Below are 18,131 nucleotides of genomic sequence, written 5' to 3'. Positions count from 1 at the left end.
CACCTGTCACTTCTTTGGCCATAATTGGAGCCGTTACTCATTGACTCCAATGAATAGCAGCGCCAATTACGTCCGTAATGGACGTGGCGTTCAAGCGCCTGCACATGCCGTTACGGCTGAAATTACGGGGATGTTTTCAGGCTGAAACATCCCCGTAATTTCAGCCGTTACGGACGCCCTCGTGTGAACATACCCTAAGGGGCCGTGCAGACTGTCCGTGAGTTTCATGCAGCGTGTGTCTGCTGCGTAAAACTCACGACATGTCCGATATTTGTGCGTTGTTCGCGCATCACGCACCCATTGAAGTCAATGGGTGCGTGAAAATCACATGCAGCACATGGAAGCAGTTCCGTGTGACGCGCGTAATTCGTGCAACAGCAGTAAAAAGTATGAATGAAAACAGAAAAGCACCACGTGCTACAAACATACAAACAGAGTGTCATAATGATAGCGGCTGCGTGTTTGTTTCTTTATATCTTTAAGGGGTTAAGGAAGTCTGGTCTGGGGTCTGTATTTATTTAGCGGGTCTTGTCGGGGGTCTGTATTTATTTAGAGGTCCCCGCTAAATGCATGTCAAAGATTCACAGTGAGCAATAAGAATTTAAGGGGAAGCAGCGCACGTACGAGCGCTGCGGTCCCTTCAATGCAGCTGATCGGCGGGGTCCAGGGAGTAGGACCCCGACCCATCAGCTATTGATGGCCTATCCTGAGGATATGTGGGGGGGGGGGTTCAGCTAGTTTAGTGACACCATGATGATTTATAAAATAGCTGAAATAATATGGAATTTGAACCCAGGATCATATGCTGGGGGGCGACCAGAAGGGCAACATATGGACTGGCGGCTCCCTAGGCGGGGTTACTGTGGCAGGCAGACAGGGCTGGCCACGGTAGGCGGACTTGCCCGCATTAAGAGGTGGGGTGCCAGGGGCACGTGGGTCCCGGCTCCTGGAGTGCAGTGCAGTGATGATATTGGGCTCCCCTTTGTTGTATATTAAATTTTGGTCAATAAAGTTGGCGTAAGCCACAAAAATGTTTTACGATGAAATGCTGTGTATGTTTTTTTTATTTCGGGATTCGGAGTAATGGAGTCTCTAGGGTTTAGCATGGGCGATACTTACTGTATATGACATCATTGGAGCAGTCTGCATAGTATAAGGGCAGCAATGTTTATACATCATGAATCCAGCAGTATATATTATATATACTACATGCTTACTGTTGTTATATTACTAGAGGTAAAGGAACTGTGGAGGTGGAACAACATGGGCAATGCCCGTCGTTCTGGGGTGTGTAACACTGTAATATTTAGAAATAACATTAATGTTTTAATATACATCCCGGCTCCACCAACACAACTGATTTTTGTGAGGCCATTTAGTGTTGTGTTCTGGGGTCCTATATTTTCCATGTATGCCCCGTCATGAGTTTATTGTGGGCACTACTATGCTTTGCCACGCCCACATTGCCTGTCACTACTTATAGCTACAGTTTAGATTTCTGTGCCCCGCCCACATACAGTTCCGTTGCTCCGCCCACTGAATGTCACTATAGACTAGTTGCTTGGCAACAGACTTCTTAAGATAAGATTCCATGTGATTTCCTCAGTCTTATCTATTCCAAAACCATGGAGAAGGTAAATAACCTAATCCTCCAGCCCCACCCCCTGTAATACATGGAACCCAGGGGAAATGATGTCATTTGCTCCATGTATACCCTCATCTATACCAGAGTTTCTACATTATTTCAGAAAATGTATTCGCCGTAGCAAAACTATGAAGATTGCATCGGCAGATGTTTCTTGTAATTGTACCTAGGAACACGTGCTGTAAGGCAATAGGGCTGAGCACTGATCCACCATACTTTATACTCCTTACCATTATATCAAGTATTGTCTAGTTTTAACCCTTTCACTTCCTAACCTCATTATTGGTTCCCCCCAAGTAAATAGATTTTTAGTCTGAGACTAGATCTTAAGTTTAAACTTCATTTTATCTTCAGATAAGAAAACTTTGTCCGGAAGGATTTCTCTGGAACGATGAGAAAAAGGCACTTGAGTTCTCAAGGTAAGAACAGACTCCACAGTCTCCAGGATTTCTGTTTCAGACAGTAGAAAGATTCAATAAAGATTATTAGCTCTCATTCTCTATTATTTTTATTCAGTTAATAGGTTTATATTAGGTATTTGCTTTGAGGCAATTTTCTAATTTATGTCTCAGCTAAAGTGTCTTCAAAGATGGAGCTCCCCTTTAACCCCTTCCCAACTTCCACCGTATATTTATAATGGAGGCCAGGTGGGGTGGTGTATTGCAGGCTCACGGGCTGAGCACACTCCATAAAATGAGCGTGATGGCTTGTATGTTACACCCAAATCTTTACAGTAACTAACAGGATCCCGCTCGCTTAACCCCTTAGATGCCAGCGTCAATAGCAACCGCTACATCTAAGCCATTAGAATAAGGGGGCGTCCCCTCCAATTTCCTTTTGCCCCCTCTTGATGAAAAAGCGGGGTGCTAATGATTGTTATATCAGCCTATGGGCCTAATGAAGGCCCCAAGATCTGACATTTTTGTTTTCCTATAAATACGAGCCTGAAAAGAACATAATGTGCTACAATACAGTAACATTGCAGTCCCCTCTAGGGGGACTAATACAAAAAAGTTAAATAAAGGTTTTCTTATATACATAAAAAAAAATTAAGAGTTTAAAAAACTTCCCTTTACCAATTTTCCTCCAAAAGCAATGTAAAAAAAATTAATATAACCGGTATCGCTGCGTCTGTAAAAGTATTTAACCTGCACCGTGAACGCAGTAAAACAAGAAAACAAAAACGGCTGAATTGCTATTTTTTTGTTCATCTCATCTCCCACAAAAATTGAAATAAAAACTGATCAAAAGGTTCTATGTACCAACAAAAACTGGAGCTCGTCCTGCAAAAAAACAAGCCCTTTTAGCTGCTCAATTGACGGAAAGATCAAAACGTTATGGCTCTCAAAATATGGTGACACCAATTTTTTTTATTTTTAACAATTAAGTTTTTTTTTTTTTAAAAGCAGTAAAACATAAAAACAACTATATCGTTTTGGTTTTGCCGTAATCGTACTGACCTGCAGAATAAATTTAACATGTCAATTTTACTGCATGGAGAACGCCGTAAACATGAAACCCAAAAAGCAATGGAGGAATCACAGGTTTTTTTTTTCCCCCTTTCTACTCCACAAAGACGGTTTTTTCCAGTTTCCCAGTACATTATATCGTATAATAAATGGTGCCTAAAAACCTACAATTCGTCCCGCAAAAAACAAGCCCTAATACGGCTATATCGATTGGGGAGGAAAAAACAAAAATGGAAAAAATGAGAAGTGGCTGTGGAGGAAAGGGGTTAATGGTATTTGTTATTTGCTTGGTTGGCTTGGGAATGTCCCGATTTCTCAGTATGGATGATCTATATATTACAGGAATTTCACTTTTCTATTAGATGTCATTTATGACCCCTAGCAGACATGTCAGGGGCACTTAAAATGCCGGTACTCTTGACCAGGATGACAAGGCAGCCCATAGTCCTCAGTCTGCAGGTCGAGACTCTTAAAGACACTTCAGAGTTCATATAGGTCTGTTCTAGCAATAAACGCTTACATCAGATGCTTATATAGTCTCTTATAGATACCTGTAAAACTCTTCTCTTATACTATTACTTTAGGTACAGCAATGTGCAGATGAAAAAGATGCCCCCTCTCAGCAGCAGCAAATTCATGGGCTCCAAGGAGACCCTGATGACGGTGAAGTCGGTCCGGCTTCAGGAGAAACCGTCAGACAGGTAGTTACATAAGGTCGTCATACATAAATGCAACAAACAGAAATCTACAGCGGATTATTGGAGATCTATCATCAGATACTGCAGTTGGATTAGCGGAGTAAAGGTCCTTTTACACGGGCAGATTTCCTGCCGGCTACAAGCACTGATAATAATATGCTGATCTGCGCTCTTTTAAAACATTTAAATAAATCAAACATCGTGTGGTATGAACAAGCGTTGATACAATATACAATACTTCATCCCCATACAGTTTCCTTTTTGTCGGCAGCACATCCCTTGTTTCCACAGGAAGATGTGCAGCCAACAAATGATGATTCTTTGACTGCATAAAAGATGCGATCAGCCAACAACAACAAGCGTTTGCTGGTATGCTAGCTGATCGCTGCCATTTTTACACTGGGCAATGATCGGTCGTTCAGCCGATCATCTGCCCATGTAGAAGGCCCTTAACAAAAGTTTACACGTTCTTTCTTGTTACATTCAGAGGGCTTAAAGGGGTTTAAATTGATGGCCTATCCTCAGGATAGGCCATCAATATGTGATCGGTAGGGATCCGACACCTGGCACCTCCGCCGATTCACAGTACGAGCAGTGGGCCCTGCGGTCCCTTCAAAACGGCTGATCGGTGGGGGTGCCGGGGAGTCGGACCCTGACCGATTACATATTGATCGCCTATCCTGAGAATAGGCCATTCATTTTATAGGACTGGAAAACCCCTTTAAGCCTATTCTGACACTAGTCCTACTCACACAACTAATGGGATGTAATAGTTTAGGCAATCCTAAACATATTCAGCTTTAGTTACATAATACTGGACAAGTCTTTTAAGCTGCAGAATGTCACCACAAGAGTTATTCAGGGTTCTTTTCAGGGCCAGATTAAGATTGGTGGGATCCCTAATCCCACCGCTGGGACCCAGTCCCCTACTTACCCTGTGTCACGCCACCTCCACATCTAGGTGATGCTTATATAGTCTCTTATAAATACCTGTAAAACTCTTCTCTTATACTGTTACTTTAGGTACAGCAATGTGCAGTTGAGCAAGCTGCCCCCCCTCAGCAGCAGCAAATTAATGGGCACCAAGCAGACTCTGATGACGGGGAAGTCAGTCCCACTTGAGGAGACCCCGTCGAGCAGGTAATTTGAGTATAGTCATACATAAATGCAACAAACAGAAATCTACATTGGATTATTAGGAGTTGTATCATCAGATACTGCATCTTGTAAAAGTGTATATGTGTTATAGCTGAGAAATCACATTCTATGTATAATTCACTTAGTCTTAAAGAGACAGTAAGAGATTATTTTACTATTATACTCTTACATTAGATGGGGACCAGGAGATAAATCCCCTGAAAAGACCCTTCCATTGAAGAGGAAACCTGAACTGGAGACTCTGAAAGACGTCAAGAGTGAGTATTATCCATGTGATTTATGCATCATGTGTCTGTTCCATCAAGACTTTGTTGAGGGGACAAGTGTATTTCCCTGAAACCTGTAAAAGACCCATTAATTTTCTACCAATTAACTGGGTAAACAGCTGATCCATCTTACTTGTCCATTCTCTTCCAGGAATGGCTTTAACCTTGATGGAAGAACAGGAACGTCTGTGTTTCACATGTGATTTTGCCTCCATCTTCGGGTATGTCGCTTCTACAAAACTGGCAAAATATTCTATTCCCATTGACCTATAGATCAGTGCAGGGCGGACACAAACAGCAGAGGGCTCCTGTGCAGGAACAATATTTGGGCCCCTTGTTCTTCGATTTTTTTTATATGGCTACTAGGCCCTCTTACCTACTCAGCCCCTGTGCAGCTACACAGGTCACACAAAGTAAGTCCACCCCTGTATCAGCGATCCTGAGAACCTTAGAATAGTTATCCGGGAGTATTTAAAATACAGTAGGGCAGGCAATGGTATAAAATAATAAACTAGCAAGTATTCAACCTCTACAGTGCCCCCACGCTCCAGCACTGAGGTCCTGTTCTTCACCGCTTTAATCCGGGAAGCTCCTGCAGCAGTCACGTGCTGCTCATTGGTAAAGACTGAGGCAAATGATTGGCTGCAGCTGCACATGAACGATGAACAGCATGTGACTGCTGCAGGAGCTTCTGGGACTGGAGCGGTAGAGAACAGGACCATAGTGCCGGAGGGAATGTTACTTCAGGGGTTGAGTAACTGATAGTTTATTATTTTATACCATCCCCTGCCCTGCTTCCTTTTATGAAGGATTGGTTGAAATCAAGCCTATTCCCCTTTTGAAAGATATTATTGTAATTGTTTTTGGCAATAAACCTCAGAGGAGTATTTTTGAGCTTACTAGCAATGTATGTGTCTCTTACTTCTCTCCGATATATATATCGATATAACCTACGATCTGGATCTGGATAAATTCCTGGAGTGACTGTCTGTTGGAACACTCGTCTAAAATTTCACTCTAGTCTTGTTTTAGGCTTGTTTTAGGCTTCTCTTCATATTATTACTTGGTGTATGGGCCACCCGAGATATTCCCACCTCAGCTTTATCCACTCAGAATAAGAAGTGTGTGTACAGAACCCCCAGATAACTATTCCACTGTTCCTTGGACTGTATGGCTGGTGAGGGGCGGTAATGGGACAGAAACAATGTTGTAATTATGATTTAGGGTTGACGGTGAAATCTGCAGTGACCGGTGGTTGACTGACTGTGTTGTAGAGGGGCGACCTCTGACTTCCCATACCAAAGACCATGCTGATTGGTTACTATGGACAAAACCTCCTCTTTCTGTCATCACTGGTTCTCAAAAATTAGGTTCTTCATATTTAGTGTCTTACATAAACTATTTTCATTTTTATTTAGATCCAAGGAACTTGATGATTTCCTAGCGTCTGTGAATTATTACATGTATTGTTTTCTAATGAAACAATCACAGGACATAAGGCCAAAATCTCTACTACCGTAAGTGTTTGTCACGTTCACAAGTAACAGGTTGCTGCAGATTTTCTGTCCGGATTTGCATTAGCAGCAAAGTCGATGAGACTTGAAGAAATCCGATCTACATGCTGCTGAAATTTTCTGCACAGAAATTGATTTGCGGTGCTTATTTCTAAATTTGCAGCATGTCAACTTCTGCTATGGAAGTGCACATGTTTGTTGCTGTTTTCCCAATAAAATTCAATGGGGAAGAAGAAATTCGCAAGTAAATCCTAGTGTTGCACATGTTGCTGTGGATTACCTGTGGATTCGCAGCAAAATTTGTAAGTTCAGATAGTTCAATATGTTAAAAAAAAAGACACTATATTCATCTCCCGTAGTAATGCTTTCCTGTCCCCGTTGGTCTGTGTACATCGTGACGACACGTAACTGCTGCAGCCAATCACAGGCTGCGGCAGTCACATGTGACAACTCAGGAAGCCGGGTCTACAAAGACCGGCAGAAAAGCGTTGCCAACGGAGCGCCAGAGGAAGTAATTGTAGTAGCATTTGACACCCGCAGCAGGGAGATCCACACAATTTGGTGCGGATTTGCCACTGCAGATTTCCCTACAATTGTCAACAGATTTGCTGCAGAAATCTTCTACGTGTGAACTTATCCCAAAAATGTGGTAATAAAAGCTGAATTATTTGAAAATGTCACCAAAAAGAAAGGGGGAAGAGATCCTATTGTCCATAATGCTGGGATGGATCCACACCCCCTCTATAAAGGCTTTTCTTACAATGCTGCTTGTTTGTTTTTCTAGGAGTCGGAGACCTCCAGAAAAACTGGCAGAGAAGTCAGATCTGGAGAAGAGATTGGAAGCAGCACTGAGACATCTCACTGTCAGATACTCTGCCCTTAATATTGGACAAGAAATAAAGGAACAGCACCACATGGCATTTGAGAAGTATGTTATCTTTTGAGAATTTATGAAAAATGTGGTGTCTTACGTTTTGCCATTTAGGAATGAATTCACACGGTGCGGTTTTGCCACGTTTTCTTACTGCGTGGACAAAAAACGCATTTGCAAAATCGGTGACAAATCACGCTAAAAATGCATGCATTTATCTATGTGGTTTTCGGCCACACGGCAAAAAAACCCTACAAAACGGCACCGTTTGAAGACACTCTAATGATTGGACTATAGAATAGTAATAATGTTAATATCAGAACTGTTCCCTATACAAGAGGGGGGGGGGGTACTGGGACCCAATGAAAAAAATCTTGCACAGCTGTGAAGAATTATTTTTTTTTTACATTTACCCATAAAACACAGGCTGCCAATTATGATGGCCAGTAATCAGGACCGGCCTTAGGGGTGTGCAACCTGTGCAAGTGCACAGGGTGCTACACCCTCCCAGCATGTAGGGGGCGCCACTGGGTTCTGCCTCTGCTCTGTCCTCTGCTCCTCCTTACACACACAGAGGAAACAAGAGCCGAGGAACAAGAGCAGAGGAGGAAGCTCCACCCACAGCCATTCCTGCAAGAAGCCTGTGAGCCTGTCTCACGAAGGGTTTGTGGACCCACTGGGCCATTCCGCCTTGGTGGTAAGGCAGATGGCAAACAGGGCACAGGTGATTGTCTATAGTTCATATAGGTACCTGTGGCAGCTCAGACCAGGGTGGTATGGAATGCTAGGGACAGGAACAGGAACTGGAACAGGTACAGGAACAGGTAACACACTAGGCGGCCATCACATAGACAAATTAGGGAACAACAACAACAACGCTCAGGCATCGAAGCAGGGGGCTGGACCCCACTTATAGTCCAGGGTACTCACGGGTCAAAGTTCGTCAAAAGGTCCAGTGCGCACGCTGCCCCTTTAAGAGCGGGCACGGGTGTGCGCGCGCACCCTACAAGATCCGGCTGAGGTGAGTGGACGCGAGTGCTGGCGTCTCCTGAGGAGGAGGCTGGGGCCAGCGCATGTCGACTCGTGGCTGCGGCTGTCAGGAGGGGACCGGAGCTGCCAGCCTGCAGTCATGGACATTACAGCCTGTCAGCAAGGAGAGAATTATTTTTTTTTTACATTTACCCATAAAACACAGGCTGCCAATTATGATGGCCTGTAATCAGGGTTGGCCTTAGGGGTTTGCGACCTGTGCAAGTGCACAGGGTGCTACACCCTCTCAGCATGTAGGGGGTGCCACTGGGTTCTGCCTCTGCTCTGTCCTCTGCTCTGTCCTCTGCTCCTCCTTACACACACGGAGGAAACAAGAGCCGAGGAACAAGAGCAGAGGAGCAAGAGCAGAGGAGGAAGCTCCGCCCACAGCCCGTCCTGCAAGAAGCCTGTGAGCTTGTCAGCAAGGAGAGCTAGTAATTGTCTATGTGTGTATATGTGTCTCTGTGTTTGTGTGTGTATATGTTCCAGTATGTGTATATATGTCTCTGTTAGTGTGTATATATGTATGCCTCTGTGTGTGTTTATATATGTGTGGGTATAGTTATCAGAGTGTGTTATCTTTGGTGTTACATAGGACTGCAGGTAACATCTACCACATTATCAGTACTCAGAGAGTTATCACTGTGCTATCTGTAGTATTACATAGGACTGCAAGTAACATATACTACATTATCTGTACTCAGAGAGTTATCACTGTGTTACCTGTGGTATTACATAGGACTGCAGGTAACATCTACTACATTATCCGTACAGTGTATATATGTGCCTGTGTGGGTGTATAAGGGTCTGAATGTGAATGTATCTTTGTGCTTGCATATATGTGCCTTTAATGTATTTGTATATGTTCCAGTCTGTGTAATTATGTGCCTGTGTGTCTGTATTTATGTGCCTGTATCTGTCAATGCCATGCTGTCACTGGCTGCCGTAATGTCCTCATGGGCGCTCTGCCCCTTGCAGTGCTATGGTTCACACATGTTTCTGGTCATACCTCAAAACTCAGAGCTTATTGTATTTTTCCTGTATTTGTGTTCCAGGAGCAAAGCATCAGCTACAAGGAGGCTCCGCAGATTCTTTAAGGTAACGAGATTGAATTTATATTCTAAGATATGATGAATAGAGGTCGTCATGTTCTGCTGGGGACAAGGCGCTGGCGCTTTGCTTATTTCTTACATCGGGTGTGTTTGTTTCTTTGCAGTGTTTATACAGCTTCAGTGTGAAAGTGGCTTGGGTGACGCTGAAGCGTACAAACCTGGAGTCTATAGAGAAGGAGCTGTGCAGGATATTCTGGACAGTACTTTTCCACTCCAAACTGGAACCAATGAGGAACCTGTTTGAATATAGGAAGAAGACAACACCATCTGCAGAAGAGAGGTACAACACATTATTGCTGTACATTGGTCAAGAAATAGTCCAAGCTCTAGTGACTAGACAGGGTCATAGCTATAGGGGGTGCAGAGGTAGCAGTCACACTTATATTGAATTTATGACAAAAAGATTTGTTTTGACTCCGAAAAATCAGAAGGATTCCTATACACAGCACCGCCAGCGAGCGGTATGAAATCCACCTCTCCGCACTGGCCATTGCCATGGAGAGTTCTCCATACATGTTCCACCATCAGAAGTGTGTGCAAAAGGCATCAAGAAGAATGCTTCGGAGTATGAGATCCCATCTCGCTGATAACCTTATGCAGTCCTAGATTTTAGTGTTGTCCCGGGTGTCCCCTTGCCTTTTCCACAGAGTGGGCATTGTTTGGCGCTATTTGGGCACTATCAGAATATGTGAATAAGTATGGCATCTCAGAACTGTTTTCCACTCTACGGGCAAGGTTTGATTATGTAGGCTAGTATAACACTGTTGACACTGGTATGATGGTGGCACCATTTGAGCCCATTCTCTTTTCTCTTCTGTCTCCAGTCTCGGCATAATAGGAGCGCCATCGAGAATGTTCAACCTACAGGATTTAACAACTAAAAAACCTGTTTGGAAGAAGAAGATCTCAGAGAATCGCACCTAGTGAGCCACAGAGGCAAATGACTATTACTACCGGACATGGATTTTATATGGACATGACAAGATTTACTAGATATGGACTTTTTACCGGATTTGACAATTACAATCGGATATGACTTATACTACTGGATATGACTTATACTACTGGATATGGCTTATACTACTGGATATGGCTTATACTACTGGATTTGACATTTACAATCGGATATGACTTTTTACTGAATATGGAATTTCAACTGTGATTTGGGTCATCACCACCAGCAGAGCAATCTAAGCCAATCCTCCACCAGCAGAGCAGACTTTGTTATAATCCCACCAGCAGAGCAAACTGTGCATTCATCACACCAATAAAGCGGCTATGTCACCATCACATCAGTAGCGACGCATTTCCACCAGTCTACTGGCTACGCTGACATTGTCACCAGTCGGCTAATAACATCCAACTTTAAGCACAACTCAATTTGTGTGTCTAATTATTTATCTTAGTTTGTTTTTGGCCATTGAATTTACTCTTTCACAAGATCAGTACATTTCTCCCCTGCTGCTGTGATTATTCCCATGACCTGACTGATTCGTGTGTGTTCACACATTGCAGTCATATTATAATTTTTTTCGGTGTTTTCTTCAACAATTGCAGCAAAATGCCGCAGTTGGGCAGCGCTTTAGTGAAAATCATGCCAATAATCGCAGGAGTATCGTCGGCAGCAAGATCACACAGTCAAGTCGTCCTTGTCTGCCGAGAACGTGCGTGCCTGCACACACATGTGCGCACAGCTATGAAGTCGCTGCCGACAATACTCCCGCCGCCACATCACAGAAGAAGAATTCACATTCTTCGTCTCAACTTCTGTTACATGGCGGCAGTGGAGCTGCGCGCGCACGCTCTCCTCTCCCCAGACTTTGTCAAACAGTGGAGGAAGCCGCTGTGACACTGTCCGTAGCTGATTGGACACTATCACAGCGATAAGTTACACGCCCCCATGCCATTTACACGCCCCATTGATAGTTCAGGGGCTGGTTTACATTTTGGGCGCCAAATATAACGGCACCGATATCTAAATAACGGAGGATAGAAAAAAATATTAAAGTGAGAGAAGGTTTGTGCAGCCCTGCCTATTACCTTCTGCACTCAGCTGCACATGTATGGGCAGGTGAAAGGTTCTCTTTAAGGCTGGGTTCACACACCTTATTTCCGGACGTAATTCGGGCGTTTTAGCCTCTAATTACGTCCGAAAATACGTCTCCAAAGCGGCAGCAAACATCTGCCCATTCATTTGAATGGGTTTTACGATGTACTGTGCCGACGGTCATTTTTTTTACGTGCCGCTGTCAAAAGACGGCGCGTAAAAAAGACGCCTGCGTCAAAGAAGTGCATGTCACTACTTGAGACGTAATTGGAGCCCTTTTCCATTGCCTCCATGGAAAAACAGCTCCAATTACGTCCGTAATGGACGCTGCGAAAAACGCCTGCACATGCCATTACATCTGAAATTCTGGAGCTGTTTTCTCCTGAAAACAGCTCCGTAATTTCAGGCGTATCGGAGGCTGCCGTGTGAACATACCCTTAGGGTATGTTCACACGGCCTATTTACGGACGTAATTCGGACGTTTTTGCCCCGAATTACGTCTGAAAATAGCGCCTCAATAGCGCTGACAAACATCTGCCCATTGAAAGCAATGGGCAGACGTTTGTCTGTTCACATGAGGCGTATATTTACGCGCCGCTGTCAAATGACGGCGCGTAAATAGACGCCCGCGTCAAAGAAGTGACCTGTCACTTCTTTGGCCGTAATTGGAGCCGTTATTCATTGACTCCAATGAAAAGCAGCGCCAATTACGTCCGTAATGGACGCGGCGTTCAAGCGCCTGCACATGCCGTTACGGCTGAAATTACGGGGATGTTTTCAGGCTGAAACATCCCCGTAATTTCAGCCGTAACGGACGCCCTCGTGTGAACATACCCTAAAGATTTTAGACTTTCTCCATTCTTGGCCTAATACGAGAGCTAATGAGGATATTCAATTCCAGTATTTAACACCCAAAGAATCAGGTGAGAAGAAGGAAGATCTGAGAGAATTGCACCTAGTGAGCCACAGGGGCAAACAGATATTTATACTGGATATGGACATTACATAGACATGACATTTTTTTTTTACTGGACATGGACTTTTTATCGGATTTGACAAATAGTATCGGATATGACTTTTGATACTGGATATAAAATTTTTACTGAAAATGGACTTATAACTATTATTTGAGAAAATAAATTGGTCAACTCTCTACCAGCAAAGTAGGCTAAGCCACCCTTCCACCAGCGGAGCAGACTTTATTACCACCCCACCAGTAGAGCAGAACGTGTCTCCATTACACTAAGGGTATGTGCACACGACCTCTTTTCAGGCGTAATGGAGGCGTTTTACGCCTCTAATTACGCCTGAAAAGACGGCTCCAATACGTCCGCAAACATCTTCCCATTGCTTGCAATGGGTCTTACGATGTTCTGTGCAGACGAGCTGTCATTTTACGAGTCGCTGTCAAAAGACGGCGCGTAAAATTACGGCTGCGTCAAAGAAGTGCAGGACAGTTCTTGGGACGTAATTGGAGCCGTTTTTCATTGACTCCAATGAAAACCAGCTCCAATTACGCCTGGAAAAGACGCCGCGAAAAATTTGTGCACTTGTAAAAACGTCTGAAATTCAGGAGCTGTTTTCTCCTGAAAACAGCTCCGTAATTTCAGACGTATTTGGCGTTGCCGTGTGAACATACCCTAATAGAGTAGGTTATGTCACCACTAATACAGCACGCACACATTTCCAGCAATCTACTGGCTATGCTGACATTGTCACCAGTCGGCTAATAACATCCAACTTTAAGCACAATTCAATTTCTTTTTGGCCATTGAATTACTCTTTCATAAGATCAGCACATTTCTTCCCTGCTGCTGTGATTATTCCCATGACCTGACTGATTTGGGTGGTAAATTGCTGCAAAATGCTGCAGGTGGGCAGTGCTTTAGTGAAACTGCAGTATGACTACAACTTCTGAGTTTACCTTTGCCAACTATTCTATACCTGCCGCAGGGGTGAAGTTGTTGTTAGGGTTTTTAAACCTTTCCTGACATGCGCCATATATATACGGCTTTGCCCCCTCTCCCTCTTAAGGCGAGAACTATGCTTGATGAGGACCCCCCTAAGCACACATTTGAGGGCCTACCACTTCACCACCGGAGCAGTTGCATCCCGAGCATGATCCTCACGGAAATTCTCCACTGTTTTTTTCAGCCCTATCAAACACAAAGAATCCTTCAGCAAAGACTCATTTAGCCGCCAGGTAAACTCTCTACGACGCTGCGGTGAAAAGCGCAGTTCACAAGACACCGGAGTGTGGTCAGAGAGCAGCACACTGCCTATGGAAGTATCCACCACAAAAGATAATAGACTATGGTGAACCATGATATAATCTATTCTGCTGTAAGAGTTATGGGCAAAGGAATAAAAAGTAAAATCTCTATCATCCGGATGAGTCAAACGCCACGCATTACAAAGTCGCATATCTCTAAGCCTCTTCCTCAATTTATTCAGCTTATTATACGCCAGGGAAGTCCGCCCAGAGGACGTATCAATCAAAGGGTTAATGGCCAAATTAAAATCCCCACGTAGGATAGGCGCACCCGACGAAAAAGAGCCCAAGTCGTCTAACATTTTCAGGAAAAAAGAGACTTGGTTAGTGTTAGGGGCATAAATATTGGCTACCGTGACTGTGCGATCACCCACCTCACATTTCAGAAAAATAAACCGTGCCTCAGAGTCCAGATATGAATCTACCACCCTACCCTGAAAGATTTATGCAGGAATATAGACACCCCTCTAGTCTTACCATTCGGGTTACTGCAATGATAGCCTACAGGATATTTGTTTTTAATTATCAGAACATGATCCGTCTGAAAATGGGTTTCTTGTACACAAAGTACCTGGGTCCTCCGCTTGTGTGAAGCATACAAGATCTGCAACCTCTTCTCCGGAACATTAAATCCCTTCACGTTCAGGGATGATATGGTAAAATCAGCCATTATACATGATGCCACTAATCTCAGGATACATTAGATTCACAGCCGACGCCGCCGTTCCCACCATCCCTACAATGACACAGATTATATCCCAAACACTTCATGCGTACATTGCATTTCTATAAAACAGCATAAATAACATAAAAGGAAAAAAGAAAAAGCAAACAAATGACAAGTAAAACATCCTGATAAAATGAACCTACTATGTCGTGCTACTAAGCACCTGTATCACTGGAGAAGACCGATCTAATCTCAGTGATAGTCCTATGTGGGGGACACGGAAGACTATCTTCAAACAATACAGCTCTACCAAGAACAGGAAGTACATATATCGGCCTACACTCCTCAGCCTATATTATCACCTCCTTCTGCAAAAGTAATATACAAACTACGTTTAGGGACAGACCTACCGTATGCTGATTTCAAGAAGTTATGGGGGACACAAGTGCCTATCAAAAGCCCACTACGGGTCCTCACTGTCCACCCTAGAAAAATACCCCCCCAACATTGCACATAACAATATCCATACACAATCCCCACGTGGAACGACAAAGTATTATCGTACAAACTCACGGGACTGGGAATCTAGAGGCGCTCCATCTGGACGGGTACCTGCAACATAACGGGGTTAGAAGGAAAGCATACATATTCAACGCTCCTGATACCCTGACGGGGAGGCTCTCTGTCTCCACCGCGGGCTCTGTGGCAACGGTGATCCGGATCTCTCCCTCCTTCCAGCTCTGGGCCTCCCAAGGGGTATAGTACTCGGCCCCGGCAAACTGTCCACTTGGAAAGTCTCCCAGTCCGGTAAAGAAATGACAGGCAAACTTAGAGCCCTCAAAAATCCTGGGAGGTCAGCATGTGTAGACAGTGAGACAGTCTTGTCCTCCGCTCGCACATGTAGGGTGAAGGGAAATCCCCATCTGTACGGTATCCCCCGTTGTTGTAAAACGGACAGCAGAGGGCGCATCAACGCACGCTGTCGCAGTGTACGTCTCGCTAAATCTGGAAACAAAAGTAACTTGGCACCATCGAAGTCGATCTCGTTCTTCAGTCTCGCCTTCTGCATAATCTTCTCCTTTAAGCCATAATAATGAATACGACAGATGACATCGCGTGGTCTCGCAGAATCCGCGCTCTTCGGCCGTAAAGCCCTGTGTGTTCTATCAATCTCAATATACTTATCCACTGGACGGTTAAGCAAGGTATTAAAGATACCTGTCAACGTTGGAATTAAATCAGCTTTTCTCGTCGCTTCCGGCAAACCTCTCAGGCGTATGTTGTTCCGTCAGTTCCTGTTTTCCAGGTCTTCCTGCTGCCTTTGCAGTTGGCGCTGCTGTGAGGCAGACACACTCTGTGCATCTTTAAGCTGTTGGATAGATGCAGACATAGAGTCCTTCCATGATTCCAGGTCTCCCACCTTAGCCCGCAGGGCAGACACTTCTGTTTGCACCAGAAGCCAAGCCACTTTCAGATCGGCCGCCAATACATCCATATCCCTTTTGGAAGGGAGAAGCGCCAGCAAGGCCTGTAGCTCCGGATGACCACGGAGCATCTGAACCGCCAGTTCCGGCGGTGGCAAGTCTCCCAGCAGGCTCTCTCTGCCCGAGGGCATCCCACCCATGGCCCCTCTAAATCTCTGCGGCCGACACGTCTCCGGAGGCATCCCTTGATCTTCTCCCTCCACATCACCTGACTCTCCATGAGTCTGAGCAGGCATCTGCCTAAATAGCATCCCCGGCACTGTGACCTGATCGTCTGCTGCCAGGCAAACATCGGGATCTATTCCAGGGGTATGGGCTGCCTCTGTACGCCTCACCTCTATGCCTTCCTCCTCCACTTCCTCTGCAGCACTCCGGCCCCGGCCGCCGCCATCTTCGGTCTGCCACGAGGAGTCGGCAAAAGCAGGTAAGAGACCTCCCCCTCTCTCCCGTCCTTCGGTCATCGCCCGAACAGAAGGGCAACGTGCTGCAGGCTTGTCAGTCTCCGGGGACATCAGCCTCCCCTCTCTCCCATCGAGCCGGTCAGGGCTGCACTCTGCAGACAGAGCAGGCGCCTCCAGCAATGGCGGCGTCGCGGCCCCCTCCGACCCCGATTCACCGGCACCAAGTGGCAGGAAGAAGTTCGAAATCGGGGTATCCGAACCCCCTTGCGATGGTGCACCCCTGAGGGTCTTTTTAGCACGGGTTTTCCCCATTATATGCCTGGTCTGTCCCTTGCAAGCTGAGGCCTAAGGAGAGCACTCCTTAGTCACGTCTGCTCTATAGCTCGTCCAGCCACGCCCCCCCCTACATGTGGGGTTTTGCTGTACTCAGGAGAAATTCCTTTACAAATGTCGGAGTGCTTTTTCTCCTTTATCCTTTGTGTAAATGAAAAATTTTGAGCTTAAACTACATCTTATTGGAATAATTTTTATTTTTTCATTTTCACTGCCCAATGCTAATCAATTCAGAAAACTAACTATGGGGTCAAAATGCTTACTATACCCCTAGATGAAATCCTCAAGGGGTGTAGTTTTCTAAATGGAGTCATTTCACAGGAGTTTCCCCTGTACTGGTATTTCAGGGGCTCTGATCTTAAATGTGTATGGCAGGTACAAAGATTTATTGCCCCTCCACTGGATAGATGATAAATGTTAGATCGCGGTCCAACGGTTGGGTTCCTACCAGTTTCTAGAAAGGGGACCCCCATTAGCACAAACGTGCAGGAGTTTCAATGAACTGGTGGCAGAACGTGCGCGCTGCTAATCCATTCCAACGCCATTGGAGTGACAAAAATAATTGAGTTTGTTTTAGTGACCGGTGGGGGGTCCAGTGGTTGGGCCTGTAATGTCTTGTATTGGTTTTGTAAACAGGATTGATGTCGTGTCCTAATCCATGCACTTTTTACAATGCCAATACAGGGTATAAGCAAGACATTATCTAATACGTAACAGGACACCCACCGATATAACAATTAGTATCTATCCAGTGTATAGGTGCTAAATATTTGTGGCTGTAATAGCCCTTTAATTATAGTTCTATGAATTTGGCCCCCAGTGGGTATGTGAGAGATAGAGAAATTAAATTGTGATCTCCATTGCGGACAAGGACTGATGTGAGTGATGACAATCTCTGTACGGCGCTGCAGAATATCTTGGTGCTATGTAAGCAACAGAAATAAATTAATAAAAATTATGGAAAGTTATGTGATTCTCTGGCACATTATTGTACACGGCAGCTTAGATACACCTGCTTAGCCAGCGCAGAGTCCCTGGAAATGATTCTACAGTGTTTCCATCATTGATGGCTAAGACCCTCACGAGAGAGTATGGGAGTATAAAAGATTGCACTGGGATACTTTTAAGGGCTTATACAGACGAACGTATAATACGTCCGTGCTAC

The 18,131-nt window shown here is 44.7% G+C and overlaps 1 protein-coding gene across 1 annotated transcript; it reads left to right on the top strand.

Annotated features, from left to right (window-relative positions):
* Positions 1 to 1,545: 1,545 nt before the first annotated feature.
* Positions 1,546 to 11,137, top strand: LOC142660366 (protein phosphatase 1 regulatory subunit 36-like). The gene is made up of 11 exons (XM_075836975.1): positions 1,546 to 1,634; positions 2,000 to 2,064; positions 3,699 to 3,815; positions 4,836 to 4,952; positions 5,145 to 5,227; positions 5,388 to 5,457; positions 6,655 to 6,753; positions 7,535 to 7,678; positions 9,706 to 9,748; positions 9,867 to 10,042; positions 10,587 to 11,137. Exons 1-11 carry the CDS (start codon positions 1,626 to 1,628, stop codon positions 10,684 to 10,686), a joined length of 1,023 nt encoding a protein of 340 aa, XP_075693090.1. The 5' UTR covers positions 1,546 to 1,625; the 3' UTR covers positions 10,687 to 11,137.
* The last annotated feature ends 6,994 nt before the right edge of the window (positions 11,138 to 18,131 follow it).

Source organism: Rhinoderma darwinii, chromosome 9, assembly GCF_050947455.1.
Source record: "Rhinoderma darwinii isolate aRhiDar2 chromosome 9, aRhiDar2.hap1, whole genome shotgun sequence".
NCBI lineage: Eukaryota > Metazoa > Chordata > Amphibia > Anura > Rhinodermatidae > Rhinoderma > Rhinoderma darwinii.
This window is presented reverse-complemented; position numbering and strand designations above follow the sequence as displayed.